Source organism: Mobula birostris, chromosome 21 (genome assembly GCF_030028105.1).
Source record: "Mobula birostris isolate sMobBir1 chromosome 21, sMobBir1.hap1, whole genome shotgun sequence".
In the NCBI taxonomy this organism is placed as follows: Eukaryota; Metazoa; Chordata; class Chondrichthyes; order Myliobatiformes; family Myliobatidae; genus Mobula; species Mobula birostris.
This window is the reverse complement of record NC_092390.1, coordinates 38,120,161-38,146,281: the sequence shown is the minus strand read 5'-3', so window position 1 is coordinate 38,146,281 and position 26,121 is coordinate 38,120,161. Positions and strand designations below refer to the sequence as shown.

At 40.2% G+C, this 26,121-nt stretch overlaps 1 protein-coding gene across 4 annotated transcripts in view; it reads right to left on the bottom strand.

Annotated features, from left to right (window-relative positions):
• LOC140185737 (myoferlin-like) overlaps positions 1-26,121 on the bottom strand; it is a 267,873-nt gene that overhangs the window by 128,184 nt on the left and 113,568 nt on the right. For 2 of the 4 annotated variants that reach the window (XM_072239327.1, XM_072239328.1), the window contains 13 exons: positions 24,087-24,201; positions 23,248-23,350; positions 21,579-21,721; positions 21,092-21,265; positions 20,737-20,824; positions 12,121-12,198; positions 8,496-8,677; positions 8,246-8,404; positions 7,536-7,637; positions 5,828-5,989; positions 1,911-2,076; positions 1,599-1,672; positions 993-1,046 (listed from right to left, as the gene is read on the bottom strand). In XM_072239327.1, the coding sequence (XP_072095428.1) occupies positions 993-1,046; positions 1,599-1,672; positions 1,911-2,076; positions 5,828-5,989; positions 7,536-7,637; positions 8,246-8,404; positions 8,496-8,677; positions 12,121-12,198; positions 20,737-20,824; positions 21,092-21,265; positions 21,579-21,721; positions 23,248-23,350; positions 24,087-24,201 (1,600 nt within the window). The remainder of the gene's footprint in view (positions 1-992; positions 1,047-1,598; positions 1,673-1,910; positions 2,077-5,827; positions 5,990-7,535; positions 7,638-8,245; positions 8,405-8,495; positions 8,678-12,120; positions 12,199-20,736; positions 20,825-21,091; positions 21,266-21,578; positions 21,722-23,247; positions 23,351-24,086; positions 24,202-26,121) is intronic. The other 2 variants (XM_072239329.1, XM_072239330.1) reach the window with 1 other exon arrangement.

Genomic DNA, 26,121 nt, shown 5'->3' with positions numbered 1-26,121 from the left:
GTGGTTCAATCATCGATTGTTTTAGGTTTCAAAGTTAAGGTTATGTGATCATAAGAAACACAAGAAACAGGAGCAGGAGTAGGCCATCTGACCTGTTGAGCTTGGCTGATCTGACCGTGGACTCATCTGTAACTACCTGCCTTTTCGCCATAACCCTTAATTCCCCTACTACGCAAAAATCTATCCAAACTTGTCTTCACTAAAACGGTTTCCATAGAAATAGCGATTAAGCCAAGGCTGCAATAAGAGCCATGCTGCCTAAAATCTTCAGGTTTGAAAAAAAGAAAACAGGCAGTGCTGTCCCTTTCTGCTGGAAACGTTTCCGTGAGGCTGGACGTGGGATGAGTCAGGCTCAGCAGCAAAACCTTCCAAGTTCCATTACTTCCAGAAATCGTCACATGGTGACAACTATAATTTCCCTTTCCTCAACTATGTCCCAAACTATTGGTACCATGAGGTGAGGAGAAGGGAAAATTATACATGTAGTTAGAGTGGAAACAATGAACTAGAAAGTCAAAATGAAGGCAAAAGTAGTTTTAATCTCATTTTAGCAAAAAAGTAACATCAAATCAGATACTAAGGCTAGGACACTGAACGCTAACCAACCTATTACGTTTACCAATTTAAAAAGTATCATTATCTTTGACACTCTGTTAACCAATGTTATCAGCCTTTGGAACTGAGGAAAGTGGGGAAAAATTGGGGAAATATCTGTAAAGGTTATTGCATACAGTATTTTAACTCATAAATCATGCCCAGTGGTGGGCTATACTAAACAATGAAGTTAACTTGATCAAAAAATAACTTGCACATCATTTCAATTTAGGGATTAAATATTTTCAAAACGTGTTAGCTACTGGCAGGTTGCTCAAGGTAAAATGATAGCAGATGGTGGTACTCCCTCTCATGTAACATACAGTGACAGAAAAAAAAAATCCAGGAAAAGCCTCCTAAACCCTGAATATTACTAACTTTGTGTCTTCCATACATACATGCAATGCTGGTGAAGTCATTTTGATGACTGCCTGGGTGAAACTGTCTACAAACTGAAAGTTAGAATGCACGAGTGAGTTCCACCTAATGCTTTGAAAGAAGTTACTCCCTTTTATCAATATTCACTCACTGCAATGCAATTTAACATTATTCTCTCAAATCTAAAACATCTTGGATCGGATTTTTACAGGTTCTATAGCAAGACCTAGTAACGACAGCAAAAAACTGAACTTCAAGTAATGGAATACTTATGCAATCCACTGTACACAGCAAGGGCATCCATGCCACAGTGAATTTGTATTTAAGGTATTTTAGAATCTTTTATTTTAGGTTATCCTTGTTGATCTACAAATTGTCACATAACATATGAGCTTGCCATGGCATTTTTAGCAAACAGCATTTATGCATGGATTGTATAGAATTACCAAATGCGAAGAAATCACATCTACTTGCATGCTATTTCTTCACAGTTATATCTGAGCAAATTGTCTTACCTCAGAACATTAAAGGTACTGTTTAGGTTTTGTGGAGATAGAATTCTGATTTCAAGCCACTCACTTAAAAACAAAACAAAGCATTGACTGATTTCACCAAAAGGATATTACCTGTGATTCCAGGAGAGGTTTCTGGTTGTCTTCTACGTCAATAACACAATCACGAGCATTTGACAGTAAAGTTACTGTACAGATAAAAGGATCAATGATTACAGTATGTTATAAAATATCCAAACATTTGTATTATGATTTTAAAACTGACGTGATTAAAATTAGGAGACTCATTTGCATGACTACTTAAAAGTAGCTCCTATAAATTTCAAAACACATTAGATGTAATCCTATAGAAGTCCAAATTTTCTATTTGTGTTAAAGGTAATTTCTACAAGGTTGCAATTTCCTAGAGAGATGTTTAGAGAATACCTTTTGATTGCATTCCAACACATTCTTTTTCAGCATAGGCATCAATCCGAAACTCTTGCAAAGAATGAATTGTGCATTGTCCAACCACAGGTTTACGTCCAAATGGCCTATGGTCAATAACCTTTATGACAATAGGTGGAGTGTATATTTCTTCTTTTGGAAGATACTAGAACCAAGATTTTAAAAAAAATCAGAGATAATTTTAGACATTAATTCACTTATTATTTGTTGGAATAATACAATTATCATACCCTTAATTCACTAAGTAATCAAGTATTTACAAGTACCAGTTCTAAAATTATGTACAAGATATATTTTCAACAGTAAGTTTAGCTTGCATTCAATAATAACTTGAGAAATGGTGTCCAAAATTGCCCTCACATTTTCCAAGCTCAAAATATACCAGTGAATTATTAACACTTTATTTGTAACACATGGAAAGCTACCATATTTACAAGATCAGGAACTACATAGTTCTCTGAGAATTGAGACAATTCGAATTCTCAAATTGCAAACCGAACAAAAATTTCAACATCAGTTGGACAAATTAGGCTTTTAAATTAAAATCTCAGACAATGAAATGCTTTGATAATGTTAAAGGTCAGTATTTTGCACTTGTAAATTTAATTGATAAAATATTTAAATACAGTAATTTTACTACAACTGTTTTAACTGTAAATCAAGTAGTATATTACTGAGGGGAATCATGAAGTATTCTTTGTAAGATTGAAATTAATAATGCTATAGTTTATTTTAACAGAGTTCAGAGATTCAAGTGCTGAATATTTGGAATACACATATTAATCTTCAGTTCCAGTCTCCTTAAAAACTACATCTGCCTAAAGTGCACTCAGCTGCAGCTCCTTAAAAAACCATGTTAAGGAACTGGATCTGCATCTGGATGACCTTCAGCTCATATGGGAAAACAAGGAGGTGATAGATAGGAGCTACGGGAAGGTAGTCACCCTAAGTTGCAAGAGGCAGGTACCTGGGTGCCTGTCAGGAGAGGAAAAGGGAATAGACAGCCAGCGCAGAGTACCCCATGGCTGTTCCCCTCAATGATAAGTTTACTGCTTTGGGTACTGTTGCAGGGAACAACCTACCAGGCGAAGCCACAGCGACCAGGTCTCTGGCACTGAGTCTGGCTCTGTGCGTCAGAAGGAAAGGGGGGAGAAGAAGTGCAGTAGCGATAGTGGATTCCATTGTTAGAGGAGAGGACAACAGATTCTGTGGATGTTACCTCCCAGGTGCCAGAGATCTTTCGGATCAGGTCTATGGCATTCTAAAGGGGGAAGGTGAACAACCACAAGTTGTAGTACATATAGGTACCAACGACATGAGGGCGAGGGTGAGAGGGTAGGAAGTTAGGCAGAAAGCAAAAAAGCAAGGACCTCCAGGGTAACAATTTTTGCATTGCTGTCTGTGCTACACGCCAGTGAGAGCAAGAACCGGATGATGAGGCAGATGAATGCATGGCTGAAGAATTGGTGGGGAGGGCAAGGTTTGAGATTACTGGATCATTGCGATTTCTTATGGGGAAGGTACAGTATGACCTTTACTAAAAGGACAGGTTACACCTGAACCCGTGGGGACCAATATTCCTGCAGCAGGTTTGCTAGAGCTGTAGGGGAAAGCTCAAACAAATTTGGCAGGAGAAAAGGAACAGGGGTGATAGGGCTGATGATGGGCAGTTGGTATATAACGAGATGCAGTGTGTAATCAGACTATCAGGAAGGACAGGAAGATGACAGGATAAAATTACAGTCAAAGGGATGTTAAAGCTGAAGACAGTATTAAAGCAAACAGAAGCCATATAATACAGCAAAAATGAGTGGGGAGGTAGTGGTTGGGAAGCTATTAAAACCAACAGAAGGCAAATAAAAAAAACACAGAAAGAAAAGATGAAATATGAAGGTAAGCTAGCCCAAATATAAAAGAGGATACAAGAAGTACTTTGCATCATTTTTCATTGTGGAAGACACTAGCAGAATGCCAGAAATATGAGAGTGTCAAGGGAAGAAGTGAATGTCACTGCTATTATAAATGCAAATTTGCTTGGGAAGCTGGAAGTTCTGAAGATAGATGTCACCTCTTCCAAATGGACTACACCCCGGGATTCTGAAAGAGGCAACTGAAGAGATTTTGGAATTATTAGTAATGATTGGTCAAGAATCATGATTCTGGAATGATTCCAGAGGGCTGAAAAATTGCAAAAATGCCACTTCATGCTTTAACAAGGGAGGGAAGCAGAAGAAACGAAATTATAGGTCAAGTTAGCCTTAGAAAGATGTTGAAGTCTACTATTAAGGATGAAAATTTGGGGGCACAGGACAAAATAGGCCAAAATCTCCATGGTTTTCCCCAAGGGGAAATTTTGCATGACAAATTGTTTGAGAAAACAACAGACAGGATAGACAAAGGAGAGCCAGTGGATGTTGTGTATTTGGACTTTCAGAAGGCCTTTGACAAGGTACCGCACACGAGACTACTTAACAAGATAAAAGCCATGGTATTACAAGAAAGGTACTAGCATGGATAGAAGATTGACTGACTGGCAGGAGGCAAAGACTGGGAATAAAGGGGGCCCTTTCTGGCTGGCTGTCAGGGACTAGTGGTGTGCTGCAGGGGTCTGTGTTGGGATTGTTTCCTTTCACTTAATAGGTCAATGATTTAGATGAAGGAACCGATGGCTTTATGGCTGTTTCAGGACGATGCGAAGATATGTGGAGGGGTGGACAGTGTTGAGGAAGCAGAGTGTCTGCAGAACGACTTCATCAGAATGGGGGAATGGGCAAAGAAGTGGCAGATGGAATATAGTGTAGGGACGTGCACGGCCGTGCACTTCAGTAGAAGGAACAAAGGCATACACTATTTTCTGAATGGGGAGAAAATTTAAAAAGTCAGAGGTGCAGGATTCCCTAAAGAATAACTTCAGACGGTGGTAAGGAAGACAAATGCTATGTTAGCATTTATTTTGAGGGGACTAGAATACAAACGCAGGGATGTGATGCTGAGGTTTTGTAAAGCATTTGTCAGACAGCACTTGGAATATTGTGAGCAGTTTTGTGCCTAATATCTCAGGAAAGAGAGGGGCTGGAGGAGATTCATGATCCCTGGAATGAAAGGGTTAACATACAAGGAGCGTTTGATGGCTCTGGAGCTGAACTCATTGGAGTTTATTCGAATGAGGGAGGATATCATTGAAACCTATTGAATATTGAAAGGCCTAGATAGAGTGGACCTAGAGAGGATGTTTCCTATAGTGGGTGAGACTAGGACCAGAGGGCACAGCCTCAGAACTGAGGGACATCCATTTAGAATAGAGATGAGGAACAATTTCTTTAGCCAGAGGGAGGTGAATCTGTGGAATTCACTGCCACAGACATCTGTGCAGGTCAGTTCACAGGGTACATTTAAAGCGGAGGATGCTAAGTTCTTGATTAATCAGGGCGTCAAAGGTTATGGGGAGAAGGCAGGAGAATGGGGTTGAGAGGGAAAATAAATTAATCATGATGAAATGGCAGAGCAACATCAATGGACCATATGGCCTAATTCTGTTCCTAGGACTTATGCTTTTACCTTAGCACAAATAATATGAACTGAAGTTTACTAATTACACTCCTTGATGTTGCTTAAATGATAATGACAAAAACTGGTGGTAGAGAAATCAAGTTTGATCCATCACAGACTTAGCTGATTACAGCTGGTATATTGGACTATACCACTAAGAAATCTCAGTCATTCAGGGCACTTGGGTTTAAGTTTAGAACGATACAGTATATTCTATCAGTGCAATCAAATGTTGCCTAAGCTAAATGGTCCTCTATTGCTCATTATTTCAACAAATTATCAGATAATATTGATTCAACAATTTTAAAGTACCCACTGCATGGTGTTCTCAATAAACAGAAACGTACCACTTTCATGAAGAGGACAGAGCGGGGAAAATTTGGACATTTTTTGAGATTCTTGATCAGAGCAGATTCTAAACACATGCTGCCACATTCCACAACGATACTTGGGGAAGTAACAGCTGCCAGCTGGTAGCTTCTCATGTTCCGTAACCCCCATGTTAGAATCTGCAACAAAATTAGTGGACAATGATTCGTGGATGAACTCAATCTTTGATTTGATGCAGAGGACATAACAGTCAAGAAACAAGGAAAGCACAATTTTTATACTGATGAGACAATCAGCATTTATAAAAATGTCGAAAACAACATTTTAGTCTGGATTTGTACAATGCAGATCATGTTGTCGTTGATAACCTAGCCCTTTCATAGGCAGGCTTAAGGTCTCCGGTAATGGAATGTACATAATAATCACTTGAATGAGTAATTGACAGTTACATACTATTCCAGCATTAAAAATGATTTAACTATGGAAACACCAATGTCTTACAGTTACATACTATTCCAGCATTAAAAATGATTTAACTATGGAAACACCAATGTCTTTGAATGAAAAAATCCTACAGAAGGTGATGGATTCAGCCCAGTACATCATGGGTAAAACTTTTCCAACCGTTGAACGCGCCTACATGAAACACAGTTGTAGGAAAGCAGTATCTGTCATCAGAGTTCCTCACCACCCAGGCCATGCACTCTCCTCGTTGTTGCCATCACGTAGAAGGTACTGGAGCCTCAGGATTTGCACCACTAAGTTCAAGAACAGCTACTACCTCTCAATCATCAAGCTCTTGAACAAAGGGGATAACTGCACTCACTTGCCCTTCCAGTGAGATGTTCCCACAACCTATGATCTCACTTTAAGGACTCTATCCTGTTATCTCATGCTCTTGTTATTTATTACTGTTTATCTATATTTACATTTGTCGTCTACTGCACTGCAGTTGACCTTTCATTGATACTGTTACATAGGACATAGAAATCTGTGGCACACTACAGGCCATTCGACCCACAATGTTGTGCAGACCATGTACCCTACTCTAGAAACTACCTAGAATTTCCCTAACGCATAGCCCTCTATTTTCTAAGTTCCATGTACCCATCTCAGAGACTCTTAAAACACCCTATTGTACCTGCCTCTACCACTATCGCTGGTAATGCATTCCACGCACCCACCGCCCTTTATGAAAAACTTACCACTGACGTCCCCCTTGTACCTACTTCCAAGCACCTTAAAACAATGCCCCCTCGTGTCAGCCATTTCAGCCCTGGGAAAAAGCCTCTGGCTACCCACATGATCAATGCTTCTCAACATCTTATACACCTCTATCAGGTCACCTCTCATCCTCCGTCACTCCAAGGAGAAAAGGCCAAGTTCACTCAACCTGTTTTCATAAGGCTTGCTCTCCAACCCAGGCAACATCCTTGTAAATCTCCTCTGAATTGAATTGACTTTATTGCTTACATCCTTCATATTACAACTTAAAAACTATGGGCAAAAAGGACTACCATTAGTGGAATGTGCAGGGAAAGGATTTCTGAATGTGTGCAGAAGGCCAATATAATTTCCTTAGAAATAACCAACCATTTGCCTCTAAAAACAAAACAAACAGCTCTGGAGTAGAAGAACACTGGTAAAATTCAATCAGTTCTACTTTCTGAAAAAGTAAGCAGACAAATTCATTCCAGCTAAAAATTGTCACGAATTGAGACTTACTTCAATTGCAGTAAGCTGCACAACTGGTCTGATACCTTGTGGCACCATATACAATGACCCTGACCGGATTGGAGGAAGAAGGGGTAAATTCGATCCATCGGGCTGTTGAAAAGGGACACAGTATTCACAAACTTAATCTTTAAGAAAACTGAAGAATGTTAAAGTGAAAAATCTGCAGAATTTTTTTAAAAAAGCATTCATATCAGCCAAGATAGCAGCAGATTTTAAACTGGAATTATTCTTCCTTGGAAGATAAGAGTAAACTTCACAGAAAACAAAGACCCAAGATCTGGAAGGCCTGATGGTAAAAATAAGAAATCAATTACAAATTAGATTGTGCCTGTCAGGGGAACTTAAAGCTTCAGTTCAAATGGTAGTGAGACAACAAGGAAGATGGCGTTGAGTAGAGATGTTGAAGGTATTCCTGATAGATTTGTTTTTTTATATATATATAAAAAGCATACATCATGATTAGTAATGTTCAAGTAGAAAGAGTTTTCCACTTCCTTTGTCTCTAGTTCCAAATCAGACAGTATTAAATTGCAACCCTGACCTGAACCTGTAGTTTAAAAACAAGATAGAAATAGACAAGTTCTGTTTCATACACCCTCTTTAAAATTAGTACCACAAAGTCAAAAGGTCCAAATTAGATATCAGAGAGAAATACCTCCAGTTGCACGAGCAAAGTGTAAATATAGAGATGAATTTACTTTATCTTTCAGCATCATTTCCGCTGCAATAAGGAGCTCCCCAGTTTTCCTTGTGCCCATCTTTACTGGATACCAGAGAAGCTTGGGTGTCACCTCTGCACTGGGATTCAGCTTCACGATCGGAGAACAAAGGCATCTGCCCAAAAATTCATCCTTTCCCTGCACAGAAGGCAAATTTAACATTGTCCAGTTTTGCTCAACTGACAAGCAGGAACACTGTACAACTAAAACAAATTAAAGCAGCACTCACAACTTGGTCTTCATCAAATATTTCAATCACCACATTTGGTGGATTTTGAATCAAATTTGAAGGATTGCCATAGATATCAATATCGTTAAAAATTAGAGTCTGGTCCCAGACTGGATTGAGAGTAGATTTGATGACTTCTGTTGTCTTGCTTTGATGAAGAAATGACACATGTGCATATGGATCTAAAATAAACAAAAGTAACAGCTTTAAAATCCCCTAAAAGTGATATCACATTAGGAACAACTCCACCATGCCACCCCTCTTTCACAATGTCCAGTGCACAGAAAATATCCCCACATTATCCATGCACAGTAGGGGAATGAGCTTTGGAATATTGGAAATATGTACAATATATAAATCTCAACAGAAAATCAAATCACAGATCATATCTCCACTGGTTTTCAAGATCAAATTCAAGTTAAGGATTAAAGAATCACTTCTAATGAAGGGAAGTCCACTTAATATGCCGAATATTATCATGTTCCATTAAAGCAGGGGTTCCCAAACATTTTTTTCCCAGCCATGGAGCCTTCCCATGGCTCCTATCCTGGACCCCAGGATAGGAACTCCTGCTCTAAAGGAAGAAATACCATCAAATTTCATAATGATTGTTACTAAATCAGGAAGAATCAGACCTGAAAATGAAACAATCTTTATTGATTTACATGCAGCTTAATATTACCAGGCATCACCTTTGAGCTTTGTGCTCACATGTTGCAGAGATGCTACATACAGCTGCTCAGAGAACAATTACTAATTACGGCAGCAGCACAACAATTGGTCTCGGCAACTCTGGGCATTGAAGAGGCTGCCAAAGGGCAAGAGAGAAGAGATCACCACTCTGATCATTATACAGTAACCATCAAGGACAGGATTATCTGCTTGCCTCTGAACTTAAGGCTTGCTGACAGTTCTTCTTTCGAATTTTTCTCAAGAATGGTCACTAACTGTGATGCCAGAAAAGGAAAAACCCAATGCAGGTAACTCAAAAAGTGGGGCATAAGCATAATGCACAATGATTACGCTTTTCATAACTTTAACTCCAGGTACAGTATCTATGAACATGCAAGACTGAGAAAGGTGTGGAAAGCCATTTCTGAAATGGTTTATGCAACTATTAGAATGACCAAAAAATACCCTTCTCTTCCTTCGTCACCAGGGCCCAATTTGTAAGGCCCTCCGTTGGTCAGGGTTGACCATGGATGCTGAGTCCTAGTTGTCTGCGTCGAAGCTGATATCCAAGTCAGGGCAGTACAATATGGAGAGCAAGCTGTTGCCCATACAGCAGGCTCCCCTGCTCCATGCAGGTCATGAGTCCAATGGAACAGCAGAGACAGACACAGTTTGGTACCAGCGGTATCGCTGGGGTTGCCAGTCAGCATTGAACTCAATGCAGGCTGCCTCAGGGACTCCAGCTCTGGAGTGGCCCCTCTGTGTTTACTTCTGAAGCCCTCCCATGAGTGGGTAGAGTCGTAAGGCAGCAGAGGTTTGAGATCAGAGTTTTCCTTCTCCTAGGCGAGCTGACAACCATGGCTGACAAGCTCCACTTGCCTGAATCGAATGGTTTTAAGGAGTCAGTAACCTGCCTTTTACCCTGTCACCTGTCAGTAGAACCAGTCAGGCAGGCTCAGTAGCTAAGCCACACATGAAGGTCAGGAGCTGGATTTGGTTGTCAGAGGCTATTTGAGACACATGCCATTGGGAGTATTTAATAGGTAGTGGGAGCTCATCTCCACTATCCCATCTCCCCCTCCCAGCTATGAGAACCTAAGGAACTAGGCCCCAAACTGTGCATCTTTGAGAACTCTCACCCAATGTGCCCCCACATTCCACCTTGGAAGAACGCAGCTTGTTGGAATCTTTTGATTTTGATACATTTTGATGGTGTGTTTCCAGGCTGATTGAGCGATCCTGCACTTTACTGTCTCCAAGGGAGTTTGGTGTGGCTTCGAACAGAGAGTGCAGCCTGCAGATAGGGTGCGAGCCCATGATTGACTTCATTTCCCTCCAATTAAAGCATCGAGCAAGATTGAAATCAACGAGGACGAGAGCAGAAAGCGAGCAGGTGTTCTGCAACGTCTGCCTGCATTTGACTGGTCTCTCTCTTCCTCTCACTCGCTGTAGCTAGAGGAAGGTGCCGGTGTCTTGAGTAAGGTTTAATAGACACAGTTCATGTTATATGTGTTTCAGGTTTCTAGTTAATCGTGTTTTTTTTTTAATTGCTATTTTGTGTGATTTTGATCAGGGTGGAGGGCCTCTGTGGCCTACAATCAGCAAGCAACACAGCGCTAAATTGAATAGAACTGAGCTACACTGAGCAATCCCGGACTGAATGACTCTGTGGTTTGAATTTTATATTCTATGTTTTCCACTCATTTTTTGCCATTTCTGCAATTTGTTCTTTCCTTTTGCATATTTGCTGTTTAATTTTTGAGGGTTGATTCTTTGCTGTCTGTGGGAAGACAAATCTCGGGGTTGTATGTGGCATACGTACTTTGATAATAAACATAATATGAATCTTTTGAATCTCATGTGCTATCAGTGTTTTCTGTTGTCTACCAAAAATAAACAGACCTTTCCCATAAAAACAGTTTTGGTACAGATCACCAATTAAAATTTCCCATCTTCCTTGAGCATGCTCGCATGGCAAAAGGTAAAGAAATGGAGAGAATGAAGAACTGGTGTTGACTGCACAATATTTCTCAGGAACAAAATTTATGATTATGCGTCCACAGAAAATACAGCTGACTAGTAACTGCTGTCTTCCACTATTTATTACCAGATACTTAGACACAGCTCTGAGCATTTCACTCAGCACACGTGCATCACATGTCACTGAACACTGAAACTTTATATGAACAAGTCAGTTTCTACCTGTTGATATTTATGGTTGTTTCTATCCCAGACATTAAAGAGTAGGCATCCTTGGGCTCTGACATTATCTGTAGCTCTTAAATCACCTTTATCTATAGAGCAGGTACTTGCTCAACATGACTATTTCCTGTACAAGCTCTTGTAACCCAATTCCAGTTATTGTTTAGGTCATCTCCGGGTCAATCTTCAAAAACTGACTGCCGAGTTCAAAGAACTTAACTATTCTTTTGCCAACTACTTTTAGACACAGCAGATTTTTCTTTAAATGGGGAAGTGGATTTTTAAATTATGGAAGGATTAGGTGAATTAAAATTCACCTATTTTCTTAGAAATGTAATTTACTCAACCATAGAAAAATGCAATTTCAGAGAGCTGGAACAGAGACAACTACCATATTCAAAACCTGAAACATAAGTATTGGCTTCAAAACTAGTTGTGTTATTATTTGAATGCACACTTGGGTAATGAATTATGTTTGATGGTAATTTGCAACTTGGGATGTTTTCTGCTCTATTAAAAGGCACATTTGTAAATATAAATATTACTGTTATCAGTGGGGCACTTGGTTGCAGCTTATGACCCTTGCTAGGAGAGCAATGGAAGAAAAGCAAATCAGCTTAGAAATTGTGGAACACTGCTTTATTAGCCAAGGGGCAGTTTATTATTGTTTGGTTCACACATGCAGAATTTGAGAACAATTCCAATAGTTCAGTAAGTAAACTTTGTCAGATGGAATCTGACCGTTACATACCAGAAAAGCTGTCTTTGTCCATGGCAATTATTTTTCTAGCTTGAAAAATGTAGCAACGAAGGTGAAAAATTAAAGGCCCTGCAAAAGAACAATTAACAAAAAGGGTAAGAATAAGAACAAACGGGAGCTCATCGACTACAAAAGCTTCTGCTAAACATATACCACAATCCAAAATCCATCACCTCCCCCCCACACTTATGCAGACATTCTATTGACACCCAAGCACAAGCCAATCTTTTAGTTCTATTCCTGTTTGTCCTCAAAAAGACAGCAGCCTAATCTGCCATTTTCCTGCCTATTCATTTCAGTGATCAATTTACTGCTCTTGCCTTTTCCTTCATTCTTGTTAAGCTATGTCATTAGAAAATGTCAATACACTTCCATATCAAACAAAAATACAACTCCTTTGCCTTAAGAAATGATTTACGTTATCAATAATCAAGGCCAATGGCCAGATTCTTCTACTTATAATCAATCTTCCCCAAAAAAGTTTATTTTCCGTCTATTAACTCTTCTTGTTGATATTTTACCTCCATGCAGTTTAGCCTTCTCTAACAACCTCTTTTATAGCATCTTATCAAATTCCTTCCAAGCATGGAGCATTAATTTCCTTGTCATAATCACTGCTTGATAAGGTTAACGATGAAAAGGCTGGTAGCACACTTGCTACTGAGTGAGAAGGTTAAGAGTTCAACTCTCACTCTAGTTTCTTGAACACAAAATAAGACTGGACTAAATGGCTCAGGAAATGCATCTTTAGAAGGGCACTGTCAAAAGAATAAAATAAGACCGACACCGTAGGTGATATCAGATAGAACTGAAAGATTTCATAGCCCTTGTTTTCAAGGCTTCCAGAGAAATAACATTGCCCTCTGCTGAGAAATCAAAATATTGAAGATTTCAAGGGGCTCATTCAATTCAATTACAGTATCTCTTCCTTTTCACATTCTTACAAAACTTCAGGATTTTTGGTAAAACCATTCACTTTTTTGCTCATTAATTTCATTGTTTTATTCTTGAATTTTTTATTAATTTGCTGATCTTGAAAAGTTTGATTCTCAGATCTGCCACATGTTGTTGGCAAGCTGCTGTCCATACACAATCCTTGCCTAGATAACATTAATTTAACACGTTTTCCAATGGTGTACACTTGACAGAGTGTGCTTTCAGCTTTATATTCAGAATTATTGCTTTAAGTATTTGCTGTTGGCCGTTACATCTTAATAAAATTTCCTCCAACTTAAGCTAAATAAGTTCATTAAATTTGTGCTCACTTTTACTAAATTCTTTAAAAGCATCACTTTGACAAGAAAGCCTTAATATAACATTATTAACACAGTCACATAGCACAATAATAGATCTAAAATAGTCTTTTCCACTGTTCATTTCCTGACTTTTTTAAAAAAACAGAAAGTTGTCTAATTCATGCCACGGATTTACTTTCTAAACTAGTTCCTCTAGACTACTTGCCATATCAAGGTGAAAGCTTTCTGGAGTAATTAAATATCTGAGCATCTGCAATTTTCCCTAATTTATACTCTGTCCAAAACAAATTACTGTTAGAGTCCTTAAACCTTGGTTTCTTCCCTACAGTTACTTCATTACTGCATCTATACGCATTCTACATCTGATCTTCTGGGCCAAGATCCTTGTTTCAGTTCCCTTTATCTACCCTTTGATAAAATAAAAATGGGCTAAAGGTGTACTGAATGGGAATCTTTTCAAATTAAACTTGCACTACTGCCCTCACAGTGTGTATATATACAGGGCCATGCAGCAAGTTAAACACCTCAAAAATCACCCAAGGCAAAAGCTTTCTTCAGCGTTTTTTTAAAATGAGATCTTACTTGTGAAAAGATATCACTGTTTCAAGAGCAAATAAAGAGAGGATGGAGATGGATGTCTTTCCACCATGTGCTTCTGACAAATCCAAATTAATCCATGCAGGAAATGATATAAAAAGAAGCTTAGAGCAGGAAGTGATGTATACACTGTATAGGAGGGAAGTCATGTCCAAGATCAAGATTCTGTAGACCTTTGGCCAAATCTCCAGATGGAAAATGTCACATGACCTCAGCACTGTTGGATGCGATCTTATGCAATTTGAGATTAGACTGCGCCAACATGTCCTGTGCTGCTCTCAGCATACTGACTAATTCTTCTGCACTAGAAATTGATTTAAGACCATTATCCACATAGAAATGCCAGTCTATGGGCCTCCATGCTTCAGTCCCAAATTCCTCACCTCCTTTGAAAGTTGTCCTTTTAAATCCATAGATTGCCACAGCTCATGAGGGATAGTTTCCACATGAATTCTCATGCGGTGTTCCAGAATCTCAAAAACATGATAAATTCTGCAGATTCTGAAATTCCAAAGCTACACATACAAAACACTGGAGGGACTAAGTAGGTCAGGAAGTGTCCATGGAAATGAAGAAATAGTCAACGCTCCGGGCCAAGACTCTTCTTCAGGACTTCGACAGTGATGATGTCAGAGACAGTTTTCTGACGGACCGGAGTTGAGTCTTCTTCAGTGGTAGGCAAGAGGAGGAGTGGAGTCTTATATAACCATATAACAATTACAGCACGGAAACAGGTCATCTCGGCCCTTCTAGTCCGTGCTGAACACTGAGTCTTCTTCAGTGGTAGGCAAGAGGAGGTGTCAGAGTTGCCGCCTGGCCTCGGCAAGGTAGAGGTCAGTCCACCACACTACCACAGCAATCCCTTTGTCTGCGGGTTTGATTGTGAGGTAAGGAGTGAAGAAGGTGAGACTGTTGATGTCTCATCATCAATTAGAGATGAAAAGATCCATTGCAGGCGGAGAACCAGCACAGGGTACTCAAGAGGATAAGGAGAGTTGGAGACAGGCGAAGAGATCATCAGTGTGGGGTAGCGAAGTAGGCTCAGCATTGTGGTGGGCACGAGTTCCTTAAGCATTTTGTGTGTTATTCCAGAATCTCGCTGTCCAGATAGTGGTCATGATAGAGGTAGTCTCAATGATCCTCTCTCACTCGGAAGCAATAGAAAATTTGTTCTATGTCGGCCATCACTGTGACGGACTTGGCTCTGAAGCACACAAGGACCCCAAGCAGACTGTTGTGGAGGCCTAGATCGCACAAAAGCACATTGTTCAGCGATGTGCCTTTGAACTGCACACTTGACAGTTTGTATTTGTGGAGGTTTCTGTGTGTGGTAAACACCGAAAATGGGCAAATACCAGTTTCCTTTGATGGGTTCTGGAGGCGGTGCTAAACCAGCATGTTTATTCCTGAAGAATCTCTCCACGAACTCTATGTAATGATCTTTCATTTCCGGCTTCCTTTTCAATGTATGACTGACTGAGGGCCTGATCTCTTGTTGTGGAAGGTGAGAAAGAAAGGGAAGCTACCCAACTATTTGACTTGCCTTTGCTAAACTCTTAGTTTATGACATGAAGGAAAACCTGGTCTTCAATGGAAGGTGCCAGCTTATAATCATCTTCCAACTGACAAAAGGTCATCTTTCCCAAATCTGGTTGAGCAGGGCAAGTATGCCAGGGTGCTCGGTTTGCCATTCTACAATCTTCTCTTTCATATAGATTCTACTCTCACAATGTCTGAAATTACTTGGTGCCCATTGTTCGGGACATTAGCCTTAAAATGTGCTGACAGTGGGCTGAGGAGCACCATTGAGGCAGACTTCACTCATTATGATCCAACGCAGCTCCAGTTATTGTGCATTGAGGTGCATCGTGCTGACCATTGAGCTGTTCACACATCTTATATGCACGGATGGTGTTTCTGTCAAGCAACAGAAGAATAGAACCATAGAAACTACAGCACAGAAACAGGCCCTTTGGCCCTTCTTGGCTGTGCTGAACCATTTTCTGCCTAGTCCCACTGACCTGCACACGGACCATATCCCTCCATACACCTCCCATCCATGTATCTGTCCAATTTATTCTTAAATGTTAAAAAGGAACCCGCATTTACCACCTCGTCTGGCAGTTCATTCCATACTCCCACCACTCTCTGTGTGAAGAAGCCCCCACTAATGTTCCCTTTAAACTTTTCCCCCCTCACCCTTAACCCATGTCCTCTGGTTTTTTTCTCCCCTTGCCTCAGTGGAAAAAGCCTGCTTGCATTCACTCTATCCATACCCATCATAATTTTATATGCCTCTATCAAATCTCCCCTCATTCTTCTACGCTCCAGGGAATAAAGTCCTAACCTATTCAACCTTTCTCTGTAACTGAGTTTCTCAAGTCCCGGCAACATCCTTGTAAACCTTCTCTGCACTCTTTCAACCTTATTTATATCCTTCTTGTAATTTGGTGACCAAAACTGAACGCAATACCCCAGATTCGGCCTCACCAATGCCTTATACAACCTCATCGTAACATTCCAGCTCTTATACTCAATTCTTTGATTAATAAAGGCCAATGTACCAAAAGCTCTCTTTACGACCCTATCTACCTGTGACGACACTTTTAGGGAATTTTGTATCTGTATTCCCAGATCCCTCTGTTCCACTGCACTCCTCAGTGCCTTACCATTCACCCTGTATGTTCTACGTTGGTTTATCCTTCCAACGTGCAATACCTCACACTTGTCAGTATTAAACTCCATCTGCCATTTTTCAGCCCATTTTTCCAGCTGGTCCAAGTCCCTCTGCAGGCTCTGAAAACCTTCCTCACTGTCTACTACACCTCCAATCTTTGTATCATCAGCAAACTTGCTGATCCAATTTACCACATTATCATCCAGATCATTGATATAGATGACAAATAACAATGGACCCAGCACTGATCCCTGTGGCACACCACTAGTCACAGGCCTCCACTCAGAGAAGCAATTCTCTACCACCACTCTCTGGCTTCTTCCATCGAGCCAATGTCTAATCCAATTTACCACCTCTCCATGTATACCTAGCGACTGAATTTTCCTAACTAACCTCCCATGCGGGACCTTGTCAAAGGCCTTACTGAAGTCCATGTAGACAATATCCACTGCCTTCCCTTCATCCACTTTCCTGGTAACCTCCTCGAAAAACTCCAACAGATTGGTCAAACATGACCTACCACGCACAAAGCCATGTTGACTCTCCCTAATAAGCCCCTGTCTATCCAAATGCTTGTAGATTCTGTCTCTTAGTACTCCCTCCAATAACTTACCTACTACTGACGTTAAACTCACCGGCCTATAATTTCCCAGATTACTTTTTGATCCTCTTTTAAACAACGGAACAACACCAGCCTCTCCAATCCTCCGGCATTTCACCCGTAGACAGCGACATTTTAAATATTTCTGCCAGGGCCCCCGCAATTTCAACACTAGTCTCCTTCAAGGTCCGAGGGCACACTCTGTCAGGTCCCAGGGATTTACCCACTTTAATTTTCCTCAAGACAGCAAGCACCTCCTCCTTTTCAATCTGTACAGTTTCCATTGTCTCACTACTTGATTCCCTCAATTCCATAGATTTCATGCCAGCTTCCTTAGTAAATACAGACGCAAAAAACCTATTTAAGATCTCCCCCATTTCCTTTGGTTCCGCACAAAGCCAACCACTCTGATCTTCAAGAGGACCAATTTTATCCCTTACAATCCTTTTGCTCTTAATATACTTATAAAAGCTCTTTGGATTATCCTTCACTTTGACTGCCAAGGCAACCTCATGTCTTCTTTTAGCCCTTCTGATTACTTTCTTAAGTATTTTCTTGCACTTCTTATACTCCTCAAGCACCTGATTTACTCCCTGTTTCCTATACATTTCATACAACTCCCTCTTCTTCTTTATCAGAGTTGCAATATCCCTTGAGAACCAAGGTTCCTTATTCCTATTCAATTTGCCTTTAATCCTGGCAGGAACATACAAACTCTGCACTCTCAAAATTTCCCCTTTGAAGGCTTCCCACCTACCAATCACATCTTTGCCAGAGAACAACCTGTCCCAATCCACACTTTTTAGATCCTTTCTCATTTCTTCAAATTTGGCCTTCTTCCAGTTCAGAACCTCAACCCCAGGACCAGATCTATCCTTGTCCTTGATCAAATTGAAACTAATGGTGTTATGATCACTGGAACCAAAGTGCTCCCCTACACACACTTCTGTCACTTGCCCTAATTCGTTTCCTAACAGGAGATCCAATATTGCATCCCCTCTAGTTGGTCCTTCTATATATTGATTTAGAAAACTTTCCTGAACACATTTTACAAACTCTAAACCATCTAGACCCCTAACAGTATGGGAGTCCCAATCAATGTATGGAAAATTAAAATCCCCTACCACCACAACTTTATGTTTCCTGCAGTTGCCTGCTATCTCTCTGCAGATTTGCTCTTCCAAGTCTCGTAGACTATTGGGAGGTCTGTAATACAATCCCTCTAATGTGGCCATACCTTTCCTGTTTCTCAGCTCCACCCATAAGGACTCAGTAGACAAGCCCTCTAATCTGTCCTGCCTGAGCACTGCTGTAATATTTTCCCTAACAAGCAATGCTACTCCCCCACCTTTCATTCCCCTGCCTCGATCACATCTGAAACATCGGAACCCTGGAATATTAAGCTGCCAGTCCTGCCCCTCCTGTAGCCAAGTTTCACTAATTGCTACAACATCATAATTCCACGTGTCAATCCACGCCCTCAACTCATCCGCCTTCCCCGCAATACTCCTAGCATTGAAAGATATACACTTCAGAAGATTTTTACCACCACTCACAACCTTTCTATCAGCGGATTTGCTTAAACTTTCAACATCATTTATTTTCATCCCAGCCACACTGTCAGCTCTGGCACTCTGGTTCCCATCCCCCTGCAAATCTAGTTTTAAGCCTCCCCAATAGCACTAACAAACCTCCCTGAAAGGATATTGGTCCCCCTGTGGTTCAAGTGTAATCCGTCTCTCTTGTACAGGTCCCACCTGCCCCAGAAGAGGTCCCAATGATCCTGAAATCTGAAACCCTGCCCCCTACACCAGTTCCTCAGCCATTTGTTCCTCCTCCAGAGCATCCTATTCCTACCCTCACTGGCACCTCAGAAGAGTTTGGGGAGAGGGTGGAATCTTGCCAGCTAAGGTCCTAAGATATGAGTAACCACATGCAGCTTCAGAAGTTGGGATTTCATCCCTGTTGTTGGGAATGTGGTCACACTCACTGAGGGTTGGCAAAGGTCAGTGGACCCCCTTCCTACTTATGCCATGACAAATCTACTGGCTCTACTTCCAAAAGCTTCTGATGTTCCAGAACACATCTTTAGAGCGTACGTGGAAAGAGAACTTTGAATACTGAAGATGGCAAAGGATATTGACTTTGCCAATGACACATTGTTTTGATCACTTAACATCGCATACGACTTTATTTTTTGCTCAGGATGTCCTTTCAGGCAGACGTTGACTGGACAAATTTTAGAGCAGGACTTGCCTTGGAAGCCTTTCCTGCATATCTCAGTGCATGAGAAAGTAACTACATCTAATAGATGCTCAGCTAGCTCCCTGCTGTGTATGTGCTGAAATCAGTAGTAGCCCAAGGTGCTGATCCTGAATGAAGTGCTGATATGTGCTGGTGGTCACTGTCACACTCAGTGCAGTGTATGATAGCTTTAGTCTTTTGCTTAGTGCCTGTTAATGTGCAACACTTGAAACTATTTATTGCTCCTTTGGAAAGCATCTATGGTCTGCAAGCGATTTTTCTCTGAATCCTCTGCATTTCCTCAAGGAACAATTATGGACCAGGCATTGTCTATCAGGGTTCATAGTAGATTTCTGTTCTAGTTTTACTGACCGCAATAGGTGTTTTGGGTTTCCGTGCTTTTGCTGGAGACCTCTCTTTGAATGAGGTGTTGCCAGAAATTGAGGGTCATTTCACATTTCTGTGTGGCAGCAATATCAAACCATTTATTTCATATTCAGCCACAAATCTGGTTGTGAATATTTTTTTTTAAGAACTGTTGATCCCTGCTGCCTCTACTGTTGTAATTAAACTCAATGACAATTCTCAAAACTCACTACAGTATTTGGATGAGAGCTAATTCTGTATTCTGGTCTGCAGATTGCTCATTTCCCCAGTGAAAATTACTTTGATCTGCAACCACCAGACCCAGCCCCTCAACTCCTCCCCCCAGCCAATTATTCAATTGCCTTGGAGGTTACCCAGTAACACTGGGGCAAATTTGCCTCAGACAAGCATTACTCTTATGGTATGCATGCACGACCTTAGCCAATAAAACTATCAAAACCACCTCCTTCACAACTACTGTCAATCTTACAACATTTCAAGCAATATATTCCTGAAGTTTTGGAGAATAACTACTTGAGTCGTAATCACTACCGAAAAACTGATAATTCCTATCAACCCAAGCAAAAAAATTGGAATAGCACTAAAATACAAACATTTATCCCTTATCCACTGGGGCAAACACAGTAGCTTTAACATGTTGCTACAGACTGGGAAGACAGCAAGATGGATTGCTGGGCAATGATTCATTGGCCTCAGGGGAGAAGTGAAAAAATACACTAACGTCTGAATAATTTGTTAAGCATTAGCTTTCAGTGATTAATTTCACAGGAAGAGACCAGCCTGCACTCCCCTTGGCAGAACATACCTCTTTGGCAGGGCTTTCAGAAGTGTAAGATTTTACTTACGCTCGAACACACAGGAGATCATAGGAGCACTTGATCCAAATATAGAGTCTGTTGGTGATTTGTCACCATTCTCACCAGAAGATGGAGCCTTTAAAATGAACAAAAACACAAGTGACAGGCTTATTTTCCTCACAACCCCACTTTATGACTACAATCATAAAAGGGAGCAGTGAAATTTTAATACTAAATTTAAAATAACAATGCAAAAGTCAGAGATTATTTTAATAAGAACGCCACAATTTAATCCTCTTACTGAGGACAAGCTACCTATCCAATAAGCAGTAACAGAAGCAGACAGATTTCGTAGACAGAGGTGGTCGTACCTGGTTTGAAAATTTATTGGTAATGTACTTACAAGAGCACCTTCCAATTTGAAGATTGCAGCAGCCCCTAATTTCCCAGCTGGTGCCATTTCTCTTCTCCATCTTCTGCGTCTGTAAGTGTCTGATTTCCGCTGCTTTATGTGAAACTTCCAGCCAATCAGTGACGCGTATTCCCATCCTTCTGAATCCTGGTCAGGTGATGGGCCCTGGAAGTTTGCAGCAAGTCCCAGCCAAAAGAAAAATACTGTACATCAGCTACAGGTATCGATAGCTTATTTCTATACTGCTGATAAATGGTTGATTCCTGCTTCAAAATATTTGATATTATTGAAATATTACAATGTACCGCAGGTAGAAATTCTGCACGGATCAGAGACTATATCAATGCAGATAATGTAAAAAGATTTTTTTTAAAGAAATTATTCACGATTTTAGGATCTTACTCAAGCTTTAGCAAAACAGGGAACTTTGGCATTGCTCCGCTTGTGAACTTCAAATAGTTTTAGTGCTACAACACACCTTGCTTGACAGCACATTTGACTGTGTGTCCTTTTTGCGTCTTCTCACCCAGCGCCTGCGCCTCTGGGTGTGATACATTTTTTCTGTTGAAACCCAGGACCTGGGTTTTTCATCTGGGGGAATGGTTATTCCATATTCCCAACCTGCAATGCGTGGAAAAGATAAAAATAAAGAAAAAGATCGTAGTGCAAATACAAAATTCATCAAACTCTTTATAAAACCATGAAGCAGTAACCATTTACACAAGCCACACACACCAGGAAACAGATCTATTAAAACACTGGAAAATCCAACGAAAAGTAGTATTAAGCTAAAGGAAACTGCCGAATATGTACCTCACTCTTTCCAACAGAGTATGATAAGTAGATTCCATTATAAAATTCATCACAAGCTAAATCAAAGAATCAAATTTTGTCACAGTAGGAAATACCACAATATCCTGCAATTTCTGTTACCCTTCATAAGGTGAACTTTAAAAAAAACTATTCTAATATCTAGAAGGCTCTACAAAATAGTTGTTCAATTGCACATTTTTTTTAAACAAAAGGAATCACAGAAAGAAGTGCAAACAGCACATACAAAATGCTGGAGGAACTCGCCAGGTCAGGCAGCATTTACGGAAATGAATAAACAGTCGAGGTATCAGCAACAGTTCTTATCATTCAACCAGCAGGCTTTTGAACCAGAGGGGATAGCTTCACTTGCCCCATCACTGAAATATCCCCACAATCTATGGACTCACTTTCAAGGACTCTTCATCTCATGTTCTTGATATTGCTTATATATTTATTATTATTTTTTCCTTTTGTATCTGCACAGTGGTTGTTTTTCTGTCCTGTTGGGTGTGGTCTTTCACTGTGTATGCCCACAAGAAAACAAATGTTAGGGAAGTACATGGTGACATATACAGTACAGGGCAAAAGCCTTAGCCACATATACATAGCTAGGGTGTCTAAGACTCTTGCACAGTACTGTAGTAATTTTATGTATTGCACTGTACTGCTGCTGCTACAAAAAAAACAAATTTCATGACATGTGAGTGATGATAAGCCCGATTTTGATATGGGTCTCTAATGTAGACAGAGTGGGAGGCAACAGGGAGAGGGGAATCATGGTTGGGAAAATAGGAGGGGAGTGGGAAGCATCAGTGACACATTCTATAAAGAACAAAAAAACAATTGTTTGGAATCTAATGACCTTTCCTGGTGTCTCAGGCCTGGGTGCGTCTGCACCTCCTCCAAGCCCCCCTGCACCTGGCACTCCTTCTCTGCCACCTATCCCACACTCCTCCCATGGCACTCCACCCACACCAATTCCACCTCCTTCGCTCCTGCCACATTTACAAAGGCGTTCTCTGCTTCACGTTAGCAAATACAGAACCATGCAAGTCTTCAGACACCCTGGCTATAGATATGTGACCAAGACATTTGCACGATACTGAATTTGATAATAAATTTACTTTGAACTTTCCTCCAGTATTTTGTGTGTGTTGCCTTGGTTGGATCTATAAAAATCATTTTTTAAACTACAATTTCACCAATTACAAATTAACTAAAATAGGAGGAAATTACAAAAAGTACCTGGTACAATAAACTAATGAAACATCTGCTATCTTCCTCACTCTCTATGCAAACATACATAATTAATCTAACACTAGATTGTAAATTACCCTGCTCATCTACAGCTCGATTGACATCATATGCCCATCTATCCATCCATTTCCAGCCAGCTGGTGGGTCAATCTCTTCTCTTGATGAACTCTTTTCTCCATTCTATTAATCAAAATTAAAAGCAATATTTAAGGATTAGTGAATGAATCAGGATTTGAAACAGCTTTAGTTTGATAAATTGGAGCGGACTTCAAATGAACAATGTATTCATCACTTGCAAACAATTCAAAGCAACCATAATGCCAGAAAAAGATTTGCAGGTATTACACCGGGCACCAATAAGTGCTTCAGTAGTTCTGAACAGGCACTTCAGAATCCAGTTTGCAAGTGGTCAAACTGCAGGAAGCATCTGCGGTATTAAGACAAGACAAGGAATGTAATCCGAATGAAAGAAAGCTTTCAAGTTATAGCTACAAAATATTAGTATTATTCATGTAAGTATCTCATCCAGCCCGTTGACACTGTCCAGGGCAGCTCAGTATATTGTATGGCTAAAATAATGCCTGTATCTTGCATTATATTTTCAAATCATCAAGTTGAAAATTTCATGGGATTTGAGTCATTAAAATTACACAAGTGACACAGAGACCAAATGAACTTTATTTGCACAGTTTTTGCACGTTGGAATTTGCACCCTGCTGGAACTTGAGCCAAACCAGTAGAATTTCCAAGCATCCTACATTATAATGAAGACTCAAATTTGAACTCTGAATGATTAATGAGCTTAATTTTAAGATAATAAAGGTTACTAAATATTATTTGATTACGACTGGAGAGCACACTATGAAGAGCAGCTCTCAGACTCTATTAATTGGAAAATCAATATTATAATACAAACCACATCAGTATAAGGCTCCTTTGCTAGTTTCCATTCAGCTCCAGGATAGCGAGAGTTATTTTCATAAACTTCATCAATAAATTCTGTGTGACCAGCATCAGCTTCTGTTAGCAAGCTGTTAACAAAAGTAAACCAAGCTATATTATGGCTGATACTGTATGAAATGCAAATGGTCTCCCGTTTTACTTTCCCCCTCACTGGGTTTGCCTATTAATTCCATTATTGGGTTTAAATCCCCTAGTTAATTAATTCTATTGTGGCATAGAATTACCCTTTTTTTAAAAAAAAACTTCAAACAGATAATTCACCCTGGCAAAAGGGGTTAAAATCAGTAAGAGCCAAGTAATGGAAAATATTTTAACTCTCTCACATTTGGGGTTGGTAAAAATCAGTGCTACACAAGAGTTTGAAGGCTACCACTGTCATTGCAGGAAGGAAGTGCAAATTTACCAAAATGTAATTGCTCCAGAAAAAAAAACAAAACAAATTAAAACAAAATATTGAAGAAAGCCTTGCCTCAGCACCTTATGCTGGGTAGGAGTTTCGCCTTTCAGCCCACTGTTAGACAGCAGATGAGCCTCTTAATGAACCACTTTATTAGGTACGGGAGAGGAGCCCGGTGTTCCCTTCCGCTGCTGTGGCTCATCCTCTTTAAGGTTCAAATTGTTATGCATTGGCAGATGCTCTAATGCACAGTACCGCTGTAATCTGTGGTTATTAGTGTTAATGTCGCCTTCCTTAGCTTGAACCACTTTGGCCATGCCCACAGAACTGCCATTCACTGGATGTTTTTTAAAAATTTTTAATCACCATTCTCTGCAAACTCCAGAGACTGTTTTGCGTGAAAATCCCAGGAGATCAGAAGTATCTGAGATACTCAAACCACCCCATCTGGCACCAACAATCATTCCACGGTCAAATTCCAATAATCACATTGCTTCCCCAGTCTGATGCTGGGTTTAAACAACAACTGAACCCCTTGACCATATCTGCACGCTTTCATGCGTTTCAGTTGCTGCCATATGATTAGCTGATTAGATATTTGCCTTAATGTGTTGTACGTGTGTACCTAAAAAAGTGGCCACTGAGTGCATAACTAAAAAGCAGTCCTAGTCTTTGGGAAACACTGTCTGGGAAATTTCCGGTAGCCCAGAAATAACAACTTACCATGATTATGTCTAATCAGTAGTAACTTTTATATCCATAGCCTTGCTACCCAATTTTTCCATTAGTTTCAGTTTTGTTGAATGAGGAATTTTAACTTTGCATTAATTAATGCAACTTTAATCGCAATAATCAGATTTGTTTTTTAAAAAAAGGATAATCAATTAAGAACGATTTGCCCATAAAATATTCCCGCTGGATTTTCTTTATTATTCCACACTTGTAAAAGTGACTTAACTTTTGATCCCATCGTTCCCTAGCAATTGCCCCAACATTGAAAATCAAGTTGACAGTTTTAAGCTGCTGAGTTTATTTTTTGATTTCTTATGATGAGTGCAAATCCTCTTGCTTTCAGACACACTGCTAAATCTGGGGAGGATATCATTAAATGTGCCAAGCTGACCTGGATATCTTGAAAGAGGGAGATAAATGAAAACGATTACACAGAAGTGACAAGAGAAGTACCAGTGGCTCTTGCTGTAGTGCACCTTGTTGTTTGCTGCCACCAGCTGGCAGTACACTGGTATCAACAGTAGTTTCAATCTACACATAACTCAAACACTGGCCAACAAAGCCCAGTTAGTGAGTGCCCTCCTCTGGTCAGAAATTAAGTGCAGTCACAGGAAGTGGAAAATGTCAAAGCCCAAGTGGAGTTTGTTGTCAGACGTACAAGTACCTGTATGCACAGGTGCAGTGAAAGCCTTACTCGCAGCAACATCATAGGCACATTGATAGTGGACTTCAGGAAGGGGAAGTCAGAAGAAAACACACACAGGAGAAAGGCTGAACAGCTTTAAGCTCCAGAGCATTAATATCTCAGGGGATCTGGGCCCAACAGTTTGATGCAATCACAAAGAAGTCATGCCATTTT